Genomic DNA, 14,055 nt, shown 5'->3' on the forward strand with positions numbered 1-14,055 from the left:
GGCAGGGCCAAGAGTCCCCTCAGCCCCCAACTCTGACCCCCTCCTCCATCTGGGCTGAGGGGTGGCAAGGCCTGGGAAAGCAAGTGGGCCCCAGAAATCTCTGTGGATCTCCTGTCTTCCCGCCACCGCCCCTTCAGACAGGGGTCCCCCACCCTTGCCTGCTCCAGGGGTCCACCCACCCTTGCCTGCTGCCTCACAATCTCCTGCCAGTGCGTGGGAGCCAAGAGGCCACTGCCTCCATCTCAGACCCAGGACAGGGAGGCCCGCTGGGCTGTGAGGCCCATGAGCTCTATGGAGCCTGAAGCCTGTCCTGGTTTCGCTCAGGAAAGAGCCAGCTGGCCTTTGAGTAGGTAGGCAACTGGCCCCACCCACTCTGCCTTCTAGGCATCTGTCCCTGGCTGTGCAGGGCACAGAGGACAGGGTGAGGGAGAAGGCCAGTGAGCAGGCACCCACCTTGGTCTTCTGTGGTCCTGCCTGCCCCAGGAGCCCAGGGGGCTGCCCTGGCAGGTGTGGGGTTGGGGCAGGCAGATACCCAGCAGGTCGCCTGTGGGTGGGCACTGTCTCCTCAGCGCTGTCCCTGCAGCCCCGGGGGCAGGTGAGGAAGGGGGCAGAGAGTTGTGCCCAGGCCATGATTGAATTTGAGCCACAGCCTCAGGGCTGGAAGGCTGCGGACTTACCTGCCGCTCACTCCTCCAGGCCAGGCTTGGCCCCTGGGATCCCTGGGGGGTCACAGCCCCCTTCTGTCCTGTCTCCCGACACTGCGGGCTCCTGCGGAGACCCATGGAGAAGACAGGACTGAAGACCTTGAACAAGCTGTCACCTCCCTGGCTTCCTCATCTGAAGGAGGAGGCTGGACAGGACTTACACCCCTGCCCTGGAGAGGAGCCAGGCAGAGTCCACGTGGGCCTCGGCCAGCCGCCTGACCTGTTTCCTCACCTGTCAGACAGAGAGGGGCAGAGGGATAAAACAGCCATAAAAATACCCGCCTTGGCCAAGCGCGGTGGCTCACACCTGTAACCCCAGCACTTTGGGAGGCCCAGGAGGGAGGATCACTTGAGCCCAGGAGTTCAAGACCAGCCTGGGCAACATAGTGGGACCCTGTCTCTACCAAAAAAAAAATTTTTTTTTTAAATTAGCAGGGTGTGGTGGCGCACACCTGTGGTGCCAGTTGCTTGGGAGGCAGAGGTTGGAGGATGCCTTGGGCCCAGGAATTTGAGGTTACAATGAGCCATGGTCACACCACTGCACTCCAGCCTGGGAGACAGAGAGACCCTGCCTCAAAAACAAAACAAAACAAAACAAAACAAAAAAACTACCCCTCCCATGCGCCCCCTCCCCTGCCCACAAAGGCCAGGCTCAAGAAGCTTCTACCTTTGCATAGCAATATACAAAAGACCATGACACGTATTTTCAAATGCTTCCCAGGGCAACCCCAGCAACCTGCAGGGCAGCCCGGAGGTGTGGCAGGGTGGGAAAGGAGGCCTCCTAACTCCCAATCCAGGGCGCTCTCCATGTCGTCCGAGGCCCTTGTGATCCCATCTCTTGGCTTCTTCATCCTCTCTCTGTTCTGACCAGTGCCCCCTGATGGTAGCCAGGGAGGCGGAGGCGACCTGTCCGAGGGGGTGGTTCTTTTTTTTTTTTTGAGATGGAGTCTCACTCTGTCACCCAGGCTGGAGTGCAGTGGCACGATCTTGGCTCCCTGCAGCTTCCACCTCCCGGGTTCAAGCAATTCTCCTGCCTAGCTGGGGCTACAGGTGCACGCTGCCACGCCCGGCTAATTTTTTGTTTGTTTGTTTGTTTTGTATTTTTAGTAGAGACAGGGTTTCACCATGTTGGCCAGGATGGCCTTGATCGGGGTGGTTCTTTAATCCCACCTCCCACCCAGTGCTGAGGAGAGCAGAGGTTTAGCAGGAAGTCAAGTCCCTGAGAAACCCAGCAACAACATCGTGGTGACAGTGAGGACCCCTCCCGGGGAGCAGGGCGGCTCCAGCGGGGAGAGGTGTGAGGGCCTCTGCACTTGCCTCTGCAGGGACCTGAGAAACAACATCATCAGCACAGTGCAGCCCGGCGCCTTCCTGGGCCTGGGGGAGCTGAAGCGCTTGTGAGTGGCATGCCCTCCCCTGACCCCACCCCTCCCCTCCCGAGGGAGAAAGTCACCCCTCCTGCTCCACGCCCACCCCCTTCCTCTCACCCACCCACACCTGCCCCTCCTTTCCGCTCGGGTGCCTTGGCTGGGGTCAAAGGAGCCGGCATTTCCAGTCCAGCTGCGGCCTGGCCCCAACCTCATCTCCTTTTTCATCCCACCCCCCACACAAGCCCTGGCCCCACCCATGTGTTCCTCACAAGTGGACCCGCGTGCTGCCACGTGGCCAACACGCTGAGGTTGCCTGTGTCTCTCTAGAGATCTCTCCAACAACCGGATTGGCTGTCTCACCTCCGAGACCTTCCAGGGCCTCCCCAGGCTTCTCCGACTGTAAGTGATGGGGTGAGAAGTAGGGAGGGGAGGAGAGGGAAGAAGTGCATAGGAAGCAAAATGCGGCCCCCAACCCTTCCACATCCCACCTGCTCTCCTCCGCCGGCCCATGGACACCCTAAGACCCCATCTCAGTTGTCTCCTGTCTCCTGCAGAAATATATCTGGAAACATCTTCTCCAGTCTGCAACCTGGGGTCTTTGATGAGCTGCCAGCCCTTAAGGTTGTGTGAGTATCTCTTCCCAGCACAAGGACCCAGACCCCTGTCCCTTTCTCTGCCTAGGAGGGATGTATAAGCATCATGACCACCAGGACTGGCCTCACGAGTGGCCACAGCAGACAGTGCCTGAAATGCCCCCATGATCACCTTCCCGCGATGGCCCGAGGCAGAGATGGTGCACATAGACCCGATTTTGCCCCTCCTACCCTCTCCAGCTTTGTCCCTCCCTGGGGCCCCAGGCCACCCATGAGCCCACACTCCCTCTGCTCTGCTCTGTGACCCCTCTGCCCACCCTGCAGGGACTTGGGCACCGAGTTCCTGACCTGCGACTGCCACCTGCGCTGGCTGCTGCCCTGGGCCCAGAATCGCTCCCTGCAGCTGTCGGAGCGCACGCTCTGTGCTTACCCCAGTGCCCTGCATGCGCAGGCCCTGGGCAGCCTCCAGGAGGCCCAGCTCTGCTGCGGTGAGCAAGTCCCCCCAACTACACATCTACCAGGGACCCTGCCTCTCCACCAACCCAGGGCCCAGACACGAGCCTTCCCTCAGACCCACAGATTTTTACCTTTGTATTGCAGTTTGCAAAAGACTACGACACTGAGTCCTGCTCTTGCATTTAGGGAGACCTTGTCTTTATGTATAAATCACCATCTGAGATGTGCTGCCCAGCACAAAAAGGCTTTTCTGTGCTCTCTTTCATTACAGGTTTGCAACAGCTCTCCCACAAAAAGAATCACATTTACTATCCCAGTGACCCTCCCTGTGGGGCGGGGCTGGTGTTATTCTCCCCACTCTGCCTATGACTGTGTGCTGGGCGTGTCCTCCAGGGCATCCCCTTTCCCTCGGTGTCCCGGGGTCAGTCCTCCATCAGCTTTTCTAAGCCCCCTTGGGTCTGCTTGTTTATGTTTTCATCTGGCCCCACCTCTTGGGGTAACACGTGTGCTGAGAAAGGAGCACTTTTCTTTGTCCAAAAACCGCCTGTCCCTCCCCTTTACCCTTATCCCTGGAGACTTTCTCTTGACCCCTTTTCCTTCCCAGCTGGAGCAGGCTGCAGGCCGAGGGCCCCGCCCCGCCCCACCCCATCCTGCTGGACTCTCGCTCATATGTGCAGCCTCACATGCGTGTGCACTCGGGCCTCACGCCTGGTGTCTCCTCCCACAGAGGGGGCCCTGGAGCTGCACACACACCACCTCATCCCGTCCCTACGCCAAGTGGTGTTCCAGGGGGATCGGCTGCCCTTCCAGTGCTCTGCCAGCTACCTGGGCAACGACACCCGCATCCTCTGGTACCACAACCGAGCCCCTGTGGAGGGTGATGAGCAGGCGGGCATCCTCCTGGCTGACAGCCTCATCCACGACTGCACCTTCATCACCAGGTATGAGCCCCGCTGCCCCTCCTCAGGCCTCAGCATGGGGTTGGGGGGCCTACCCTACCCGTCACCACCCCGCAAAAGAGCTGCCCCCAGATGTGTTCCCAGGAGAATGTGCATGTATATTTATGGAAAGCTTGGACTAAGTTATCAATGGTCTAGATAGAGGCTAGAAATAAATATCTGATAGAACAAAATGATGATACTTAACATCTCTTTAGTGCTCTTACACTGTATAGAGTGGCTTCTATCTATGGCACCAGATTTAATCTCTACAGTAGACCTGCAAGAGAGATATTATCGGCTCCATGATAAGGATGGGGAAATCGAAGCTCAAAAAAACAGTATCATAAGGCCAATCAGAATAAAAGGAGTGCGTACTTGCATTCCTTGTTTCATTAAAGAAAAAAGGACCTGCAGCTAGTGTCATAGCACAGTGCTGAGGGAGGGCGACGTGGCTGGGCCCAAGGGTGACTCACGAGCCAGCTCCGCCTGCCACCCACAGTGAGCTGACGCTGTCTCACATCGGCGTGTGGGCCTCAGGCGAGTGGGAGTGCACCGTGTCCATGGCCCAGGGCAACGCCAGCAAGAAGGTGGAGATCGTGGTGCTGGAGACCTCTGCCTCCTACTGCCCCGCCGAGCGTGTAGCCAACAACCGTGGGGACTTCAGGTTTGGCCCGCTCCACCCTGTAGAGGGCTGCCCAGCCCCCAACCCCACCCTTGCACCTGACATCACAGGTGGCCAGAGTTTCCCCATCCGCTGTCTCTGTTGGGTCCTAAAGATGGAGAAGACACTTCCTTTTGTCATTCAGCCTGAAGCCTTGCTATCGAATAGATAGACTTTATGTATAAACTTAACCATCTGAGGCCAGGTGCAGTGGCTCACACCTACAATCCCAGCACTTTGGGAGGCCAAGGCAGGCAGATCATCTGAGGTCAGGAGATCAGCCTGGCCAACATGGCAAAACCCCATCTCTAACAAAAAGCACAAAAATCAGCCAGGCGTGGTGGTGTGCGCCTGTAATCCCAACTACTCAGGAGGCTGAGGCAGGAGAATCTCTTGAACCTCGGAGGCAGAGGTTGCAGTGAGCCAAGATCGCACCATTGCACTCCAGCCTCAGCCTAGGAGACAAGAGTGAGACTCCGTCTCAAAAACAAACAACAAAATTACCATCTGAGATGTGCTGCACAAAAAGACTTTTTTTTTTTGAGACAGTCTCACGCTGGAGTGCAATGGCATGATCTTGCTGCCTCAGCCTCCCCAGTAGCTGGCCTGTGCCACCATGCCCAGCTAATTTTTGTATTTTCAGTAGAGGGTTTCACCATGTTGGCCAGGCTGGTCTCGAACTCCTGGCCTCAAGTGATCCACCCGCCTCGGCCTCCTGAAGTGCCGGGATTACAGGCTTGAGCCACTGTGACTTTTTTTTTAGACAGGGTCTTGCTCTTTCATTCAGGCTCCGGTGCAGTGGCACAATCATACCTCACTGCAGTCTCCAATTCCTGGGCTCAAGCAATCCTCCCACCTCCGCCTCCCAAGGAGCTGGGACTACAGGTGCAGCCACTATGCCTAGCTTATTGTGTTATTTTCTGTAGAGACAGGGTCTCACTTTGTTGCCCAGGCTGGTCTCAAACCCCTGGGCTCAAGCACTGTGCCTGGCCACAAAAAGGCTTTATTTGCTTCCTTATATTCATAGTTTGCAAAAGCTCGCCCACAAAGAGTATCACCTTTTAAGATCCCAGTGACCCTCTCTGTTATGCAGGGAAGCTATTATTCTCCCCACTGTACAGCTGAGAATACTGAGGCCGAGAAAGGATAAATACCTTGCCTTAAGCCATAGCAAATAAGTGGCAGAACTTGAATTTAAACTCAGAACTCTAAAGTCCAGCCCCCTATCGCCTGTGACAGCCCGGTCAGAACAAAGAGAGTGGAACTTGGGAAGCCCTGGAAGGTTGGTCTGAACCCTGCTCCTGGATCCCTCCCCAAGGCCCCAACGGGTCCAGCCTCACAGTTCTAAAGTCGGGAGAAGGGCTGTTGTTCTGAGAAGCCCGGTTCATCGGCAACTTCCTGCCTCTGCCCCCAGGTGGCCCCGAACTCTGGCTGGCATCACAGCCTACCAGTCCTGCCTGCAGTATCCCTTCACCTCAGTGCCCCTGGGCGGGGGCGCCCCGGGCACCCGAGCCTCCCGCCGGTGTGACCGTGCCGGCCGCTGGGAGCCGGGGGACTACTCCCACTGTCTCTATACCAACGACATCACCAGGGTGCTGTACACCTTCGTGCTGGTGAGGAGAGGCTGGGGCACCCCACCAGCTCTGCTTCGGGGGCACAGGGAAGGGAGAAGCCAACCTAATGGGCAAGGGGAGCCCGATCTCTGGGCCGCTGGGCTGTGCCTCCTGTCCCTGCCTGTGCAGAGCCAGGAGCCGGCTCCTCTCCTCTAGCCGCCCTCTGCTGAGGGATTCAGACCCACTGAGGCCACAGTGGGGAAGGGCACCAGTCCTCTGTCCCCATCCGGCCACCTCACGCCCCTTTACTCACCAACGCCAAAAGCAGAGTCCCACTGTCCTTACACCAGGGGTGCTGGCAGTGGTGGCCTTGGGCTGTGATGGTCTCAGCCTCCTCTGCCTTCCTAGCTTGATGAGACCCAGAAGGTAGGCTGGACTCCTGTCCCCAGGCACTGAGCACTGGCACAGAGCAGAGGGTCCCCGGGGCAGTTCGGGGGCAGAAGGAACAGGCGAGATGATCCTCTCTCTCTTCCCCCAATCCCCAGATGCCCATCAATGCCTCCAATGCGCTGACCCTGGCTCATCAGCTGCGCGTGTACACAGCCGAGGCCACCAGCTTTTCAGACATGATGGATGTAGTCTATGTGGCTCAGATGATCCAGAAATTTTTGGGTTACGTCGACCAGATCAAAGAGGTGAGACTCAGCTGGACCTCAGGAGCTCGGAAAACGCCCCCATCCCTCATTTGCTCAAGCCTCTCTCTCACTCCAGCCCCTGGGTCCCAAGCCCCGCCCCTGCCCTCAGCAACTTCCCTGTCCCCCCAGCTGGTAGAGGTGATGGTGGACATGGCCAGCAACCTGATGCTGGTGGACGAGCACCTGCTGTGGCTGGCCCAGCGCGAGGACAAGGCCTGCAGCCGCATCGTGGGCGCCCTGGAGCGCATCGGGGGGGCCGCCCTCAGCCCCCATGCCCAGCACATCTCAGTGGTAATGGGGGTCAGCGTAGGGGGTGGCCCTGGCATGCAGAGGAGGGGGGCGCTCCCTCTCAGGCATGCACCTGCTGTGCCCCAGCTAGCAAGAGCAGCAGACGTGACAAAGTTCTGAGCCATGGGGTTCACTTCCAAGTTGTCAGGGGCAGTGCTAAGGAGAGGTGGCCGGTGACCCTGGAGAAGTGATGCCAGACTCCATGGTGGGAACTGAGCCAAAAGGCCAGCCTGACGGGAATAAGCAGGAGGAAGAGTGAAAGTAGTAGAAGGGATGGGTGGAAGGGTTGGTGGCAGGGCAGACAGCGCTCGGGATTGAGTGAAGAGTAATGGAAGTTCCCTGAGAGAAGGTGAGGGCTCCAATCCGATAACAACCACAGTACAGCTTCGTGTATGTGCAAGATATTGTGCTAGGCCCTTGGGGCAATGCAAAGGGGCGAGACATGGAGCCTGCTCTACAGCTGAGTCAGGCAACAGAACTGGCATACCTAAGAGGTGAGCAAGAGGCCGGGCGCAGTGGCTCCACCTGTAATCCCAGCACTTTGGGAGGCCGAGACAGGAGGCTCTCCCGAGGCCAGGAGTTGGAGACCAGCCTGGGCAACAAAGAGAGACCTGGTCTCTACAAAAAATACAAAAATTACCCAGGAGTGTTGGCATGTGCCTGTAGTCCCAGCTACTCGGGAGGCCAAGGTGGGAGGATCACTTGAGGCCTGGAATTTGAGACTAGCCTGGGCAACATGGTGAAACCCCATCTCTAAAAAAAATGTTTTTAATTAGATGAGCATGGTAGCATGCCTGTAGTCCCAGATACTCAGGAGGCCGAGGTGGGAGGATCACTTGAGCCCAGAATTTGTAGGCTGCAGTGAGCTGATCGTGACACTGCACCCCAGCCTGGGTGACATAGCAAGAACCTGTTTCTCTAAAAAAAAAAGAGAGAGGTGGCTTTGAAAAGACGAGGATTGAAGGGGAGGACTACAGCCTGAGCAGTCCCATTGAGAGAGATGCGCAGTCCCAAGCAGAAGGCCACCATCTGAAATGGTGGGATGACAAGGTCCCTGTCCCCAGAATGCGAGGAACGTGGCATTGGAGGCCTACCTCATCAAGCCGCACAGCTACGTGGGCCTGACCTGCACAGCCTTCCAGAGGAGGGAGGGAGCGGTGCCGGGCGCACAGCCAGGAAGCCCTGGCCAGAACCCCCAACCTGAGCCCGAGCCCCCAGCTGACCAGCAGCTCCGCTTCCGCTGCACCACCGGGAGGCCCAATGTTTCTCTGTCATCCTTCCACATCAAGGTGGGCGCTGGGGGAGGGTGAGGGGGTGGGAGAAGGGAGGCACTCAGATGCAGGTGCTTGGTGGGGGCAGTGACAGGAGGTGGGAGGAGGGGGCTGCAAGACATCAGTGCTCTAGGGGGTCCTGGTGTCTCTGAGGAGCTCCTATGTCCCCCCAGAACAGCGTGGCCCTGGCCTCCATCCAGCTGCCCCCGAGTCTGTTCTCATCCCTTCCGGCTGCCCTGGCTCCCCCCGTGCCCCCAGACTGCACCCTGCAACTGCTCGTCTTCCGAAATGGCCGCCTCTTCCGCAGCCACAGCAACACCTCCCGCCCTGGAGCTGCTGGGCCTGGCAAGAGGCGTGGCGTGGCCACCCCCGTCATCTTCGCAGGAACCAGTAAGGGGCTGAACTCCCCGCCCCGCCCGGGGTGCCTCTCGTGTGTCCGCCCTGTTCCCCTTTATCCTGCCCTTCCCTGGCCCACAGCCCCCCAGTGCCCTAGTGGAACCGACACAGGATGTTGGGGCTCTCACCTTTTCCCAACAGGGCAGAGGGCAGAGATACCCCACAAAGAAAGGGTCTGGAGGAGAAAAGCCTCAGGAAGACATTGCCTTCTATATCCCAGATTTGTTCAATTTCAAGAGGGCTATGAGCACAGCCCCCTCCCACACACACACACACGCACACACACACCCACACACACACACACACCCCCCCTCCACGGGCCCAATGCGGACAAGTAATGCTGAATGGGTGCCTGCTAGAAACAGCGCTGTCACTGGTGCTGGAAGGAATAAAAAGATCTAGGCCGTGGTCACTGCTCCCAGAGGCTACCTAAGCAGTAGAGGGTGAAGTAACCTCCCAGGGCAGCCATAGGAGAGGTTCCAGGCAGCTGCCGCACAGGCAGCCCAGGTGAGAAGCATTCTGAAAAGGCAACACGGCTCCAGCTGTCATGGCGGAGGTGGGACTGACACAGATGGGCCTTGAGGGATGATCAGGAGTTTCAGAGACACCAAGGAAGGGCGGAGACCAGGGCAGAGGAATAACAACATGAGCAGAGGTGTTGGGGGTGGGAGACACCGAGTGTCTGACTCGCCACCCAGCTGGGGGCCTGGCATCCAGAAAGCAGATGGATCACCTGCAGTCCCCCTCTTATCGTTCCATCTCTCCCCCGGGACCAGCAACCCCCACACCTGCCTTCTTTCTGCCGGTGATTCCACTGTTGCTCCCACCATCCACGCTGACACCAGCCCATCTCTGGCCCCCATACATCCACCTTCAGTCCGTCCCTCATGCCGTCACCAGATTCACCTTCTGCAAACTGCACTTTGCACATCAGAGAGCCCCTTCAAAGTCTTGGGTTGTTTCCCATGATCAGGACGTCTGCCTCCCTCCATGAGCCCTCTAGGGTCCTAGCGATGCAGCTGTACCCCCTTTGCCCAGCCAGAAGGCGCTGCCACCCCACCGTGGGTTCCATCCTGTTCCTAGCACAGACTCTTGCTGTCAGGTCTTGCATTCTGGCCGGGGACACTCACTGAGTATCTGGTATGTGCCAGATTGTGCCTGAGCTGGGACACACCTGTGCACAGTTACGGCTGTGTCCTTGAGGAACACACCCTTCAGCAGAGAGGACAGGCAGTGGACAAGTCGTTGTAAGTGCAGCTCGTTGTAAGTGAGCAGCAGTGAAGTGTTTTGGAGGGCACAGGGGTGAGGGACCGCCCAACCTAGTTGGAGGCCAGGGAGGCCCTTCCCGAAAACCACTAAGACTTAAAGGACAAGTAAGGTGGCCTGAGGAAGGTGAAAGCCCTGTGTCCGCAGCCGCGTGGGCTGTGGGAGTGTGTGGGTTGAGGCGGGTGGGTGAGGGGTCTGTGGAGCCCAGGGCCTGCTCCGGGAGCCCCTCTCCCACTGGGAACGCCTCCTCCTCGTCCTCCCTTCATCCCGCCCGCCTCCCTCCTCCCTTCACCTGGCTTCCGTTCCCTCCATCTGCACTTCTGTGTTCTTGTCCCTGAGCCCCCCCAGCCTGAGTCCTCACCATGGAGCATGACATCACTGCTCATACAGCACTCAGGGCGGGCCACCACAGAGGGCTCACATTTTCCACCATCATCCGCACCCACCCCCTCCAGGGTCCCCCGTTAGACTGAGGCTGTCTTTGGCATCTCACTGCATGCCCCCAGCCCAGCACTGTGCCCTGCCCGGCAGGTGCCTAGTACACACCCTGTCACTGCTGCTGCTGCTGAGTCCCAGCTGAGCCCACCTCCCTGACACCCTGTGTGTGTCTGTGTGGACGTCCCTCTCCCCCTGTAGGTGGCTGTGGCGTGGGAAACCTGACAGAGCCAGTGGCCGTTTCGCTGCGGCACTGGGCTGAGGGAACCGAACCTGTGGCCGCTTGGTGGAGCCAGGAGGGGCCCGGGGAGGCCGGGGGCTGGACCTCGGAGGGCTGCCAGCTCCACTCCAGCCAGCCCAATGTCAGCGCCCTGCACTGCCAGCACTTGGGCAATGTGGCCGTGCTCATGGTGGGTGTGCGGTGGGGTGACAAGTGGTGGGGGCAGGGACACGGGCTGGGTGGAAAATGGAGGGGGGGTGTACTCTGACCACTTGGGACCATGGAGAAATACAGAAAGGACAGTAGCCCTATTGGGCCCCATGAGTGGTGGGATGTAGGGAAATGGCCCTTTGTCCTCTCCCACCTCTCCATCTTTCAGGAGACAGGGAGGTCCGGCCTCCGTGCCTATATCCAGATAGTTGGATCTGATGGATCTGGAACTCCCGATGGATCTGGAACTCCCTAGCCTGGCCTTCACATCCTGCACTTTCTGAAACCAGATTTTTTTTTTTTTTAAGACGGAGTCTGGCTTTGTCGCCAGGCTGGAGTGCAGTGGCATGATCTCGGCTCACTGCAACCTCTGCTCCTAGGTCCAAGCGATTCTCCTGAGTCAGCCTCCCAACTAACTGGGATTACAGGCGTGTGCCACCATGCCTGGCTAATTTTTTGTATTTTTAGTAGAGACAGGGTTTTGCCATGTTGGCCAGGCTGGTCTCAAACTCCTGACCTCAAATGATCCACCCGCCTCAGCCTCCCAAAGTGCTGGGATTACAGGCATGAGTCACTGTGCCCAGCCGAGACTAGATTCTTACAAAGAAGAAAAAAATAATCTGGGAAACCTTCTCCTTCCTGGTCACCCCCTCCGTCGTGGCACGTGGTACTGCCACTCTCCAGTCCTGCAGGCCTGCTGCTGGTCACAGGCAGCACCTACTCCCTTTCTCCTCATCTCTGATTTTTCAGGCTGGGGGTGTGAAGAGTCCCCAGCAAAGCAGGACTGGAGGCAGGGAAGGGGCCACAGTAGCTGGCTCCGTAGGGCTGGCTTCCTAAGAGTGGACAGTCCGAAGCTTTCCTCTCCGCCCAGATGAACTAAGCACCAAAGTGCAGGACCAAGGCTGACGGGGCCTGGGAAGAGGAAAGCTGGCCTGGGGGCCTGGCGAGGTGTCCACATTCCTCACATGCTCCTTCCTGCCCTTTCCCAGGAGCTGAGCACCTTTCCCAGGGAGGTGGGGGGCGCCGGGGCAGGGCTGCACCCCGTGGTATACCCCTGCACGGCCTTGCTGCTGCTCTGCCTCTTCGCCACCATCATCACCTACATCCTCAACCACAGGTGGGTGCTCCTGCAGGAGGGAGGGTGTGGTGGGCAGGCACAGAGGAGGCCCCCACCCTGTCCGCTCCCCGTCCTATGCTCTGGTACATACTTTCAATTCCAGCTTTGCAATGGGGGAGGGACTCCGAGGCAGGTGTAGGAAACCTCCCAGCGTGGAGGGTGGACTCACTGAGGACTTGGCAGGGGTTTTTTTCCCCAGGTGGGTCCACATGACTTTCTCAGCCTCTCACCCCTTGGGGTTGGAATCACTTTGAGGGGTTAAGGACTCCTACCCTATGGCCTCTGTCACATTCCCAACCATTCACACACACAGATATGTGCCTGCCCCCCGTGGCTCCCCCAATGGCCTTGAGACCCCATGGGCCTGACCTTGGGTTGGACGGCCATTAATTCGAGACTGTTTCTGGGCAGCTCCATCCATGTGTCCCGGAAGGGCTGGCACATGCTGCTGAACTTGTGCTTCCACATGGCCATGACCTCTGCTGTCTTTGCTGGGGGCATCACACTCACCAACTACCAGATGGTCTGCCAGGCGGTAAGCAGGAGAAGGGGCTCTGGGGGTGATGCTCCAAGATGAGTGCTGGCACCTAGGCACAGAGTGGGGAGATGCGCTAGAAGAAAAAGGCTGGTGCTCATAGGCCGTGGCTCCATGGCTTCCTCTGTGGCAGCCTTGGAAGGCAGGGATGGTGGGTCATGGAGAGTGAGTAGGGGGTGGTAAGAACCAGATCAGAGAGAATGGGAGATGGGCTTCAAAGTGGAAATGGAGACCTGCAGTGGTGGGGAGGTGGGGGATCAGCCAGATAGCCATATCAGGGTCATGGGAAGCCCTGCAGTGGGAGAGAACCCTGGGGTGGAGGCAGAGGGTGGCAGCAGGGATGGAAGCTTGGCGAGTGTATGGGGAGTGGGCTGGGTAAAGTAAAAAAGCTGGGGACCGGAGGCTGGAAGCCTGGGAGGACACCAGTAGGGCTGAAGCTCTGGGAGGGTCCAGTCGTAGCCCCCAGGTCCCCAGCCTCCATGCCTTGACCCCGCAGGTGGGCATCACCCTGCACTACTCCTCCCTATCCACGCTGCTCTGGATGGGCGTGAAGGCGCGAGTGCTCCACAAGGAGCTCACCTGGAGGGCACCCCCTCCGCAAGAAGGGGACCCTGCCCTGCCCACTCCCAGTCCTATGCTCCGGTACATACTTTCAATTCCAGCTTTGCAACTGGGGAGGGACTCCAAGGCAGGCGTAGGAAACCTCCCAAGGTGGGTGAAGGGTGAGTTTAAGGTCCCTGGGAGATCACTCTCCAAAGACAGGAGAGGCTAGGCCCTAGACTCAGCAGGTCACACAAGACCATGCAGTGGGGGACATCCTGTGGGCTTCTGGGGCATGACAAAGCCAGGGAAGGAGATGACTCCAAATGCCATGACAAGCATCCTGGGAACCTGAGTGGCACCCCTGACTTCTGCACTGTTTAGGGTGAGAGAGCAATTCTGGCCTCTGCCCCTTAGAACAGTCATGGCCAAGTCCAAGTAGTCCCTGCAGGGACCTTGCATCCCTGGCAAAAAATTCTGATAATTTAAAGGGGAAAGAGGATGGGACAGAGACACCAAGCAAAGGGCTCTGAGCACCCAGTTCTTCCCTTCCCTTTCCCCATCTCTGGGACCCCCAATCCCTCATTCCCTCCAGGTTCTATTTGATCGCTGGAGGGATTCCACTCATTATCTGTGGCATCACGGCTGCGGTCAACATCCACAACTACCGGGACCACAGCCCCTAGTGAGCACCCCTTCCTGCTGCCCCAAGCCTACCTACCTAACACCAGATGCCTTCCACTCCACTGGCAGGGCCATCTGCCAGGTCCACCCAGCCATAACCCAACCCAAGCCCATGCATGC

General features: G+C 58.4%; 1 protein-coding gene across 3 annotated transcripts in view; it reads left to right on the top strand.

The window, feature by feature from the left end:
• ADGRA2 (adhesion G protein-coupled receptor A2) overlaps nucleotides 1-14,055 on the top strand; it is a 45,229-nt gene that overhangs the window by 28,193 nt on the left and 2,981 nt on the right. For 2 of the 3 annotated variants that reach the window (XM_002818997.6, XM_054561432.2), the window contains 16 exons: nucleotides 2,030-2,101; nucleotides 2,402-2,473; nucleotides 2,629-2,700; nucleotides 2,992-3,155; nucleotides 3,851-4,064; nucleotides 4,564-4,728; nucleotides 6,140-6,338; nucleotides 6,824-6,973; nucleotides 7,103-7,264; nucleotides 8,326-8,550; nucleotides 8,706-8,922; nucleotides 10,831-11,039; nucleotides 12,049-12,176; nucleotides 12,588-12,711; nucleotides 13,208-13,353; nucleotides 13,847-13,936. In XM_002818997.6, the coding sequence (XP_002819043.4) occupies nucleotides 2,030-2,101; nucleotides 2,402-2,473; nucleotides 2,629-2,700; nucleotides 2,992-3,155; nucleotides 3,851-4,064; nucleotides 4,564-4,728; nucleotides 6,140-6,338; nucleotides 6,824-6,973; nucleotides 7,103-7,264; nucleotides 8,326-8,550; nucleotides 8,706-8,922; nucleotides 10,831-11,039; nucleotides 12,049-12,176; nucleotides 12,588-12,711; nucleotides 13,208-13,353; nucleotides 13,847-13,936 (2,409 nt within the window). The remainder of the gene's footprint in view (nucleotides 1-2,029; nucleotides 2,102-2,401; nucleotides 2,474-2,628; nucleotides 2,701-2,991; nucleotides 3,156-3,850; nucleotides 4,065-4,563; nucleotides 4,729-6,139; nucleotides 6,339-6,823; nucleotides 6,974-7,102; nucleotides 7,265-8,325; nucleotides 8,551-8,705; nucleotides 8,923-10,830; nucleotides 11,040-12,048; nucleotides 12,177-12,587; nucleotides 12,712-13,207; nucleotides 13,354-13,846; nucleotides 13,937-14,055) is intronic. The other variant, XM_063726612.1, reaches the window with a different exon arrangement.

This window comes from Pongo abelii, chromosome 7 (assembly GCF_028885655.2).
Source record: "Pongo abelii isolate AG06213 chromosome 7, NHGRI_mPonAbe1-v2.0_pri, whole genome shotgun sequence".
NCBI classification, from domain to species: domain Eukaryota; kingdom Metazoa; phylum Chordata; class Mammalia; order Primates; family Hominidae; genus Pongo; species Pongo abelii.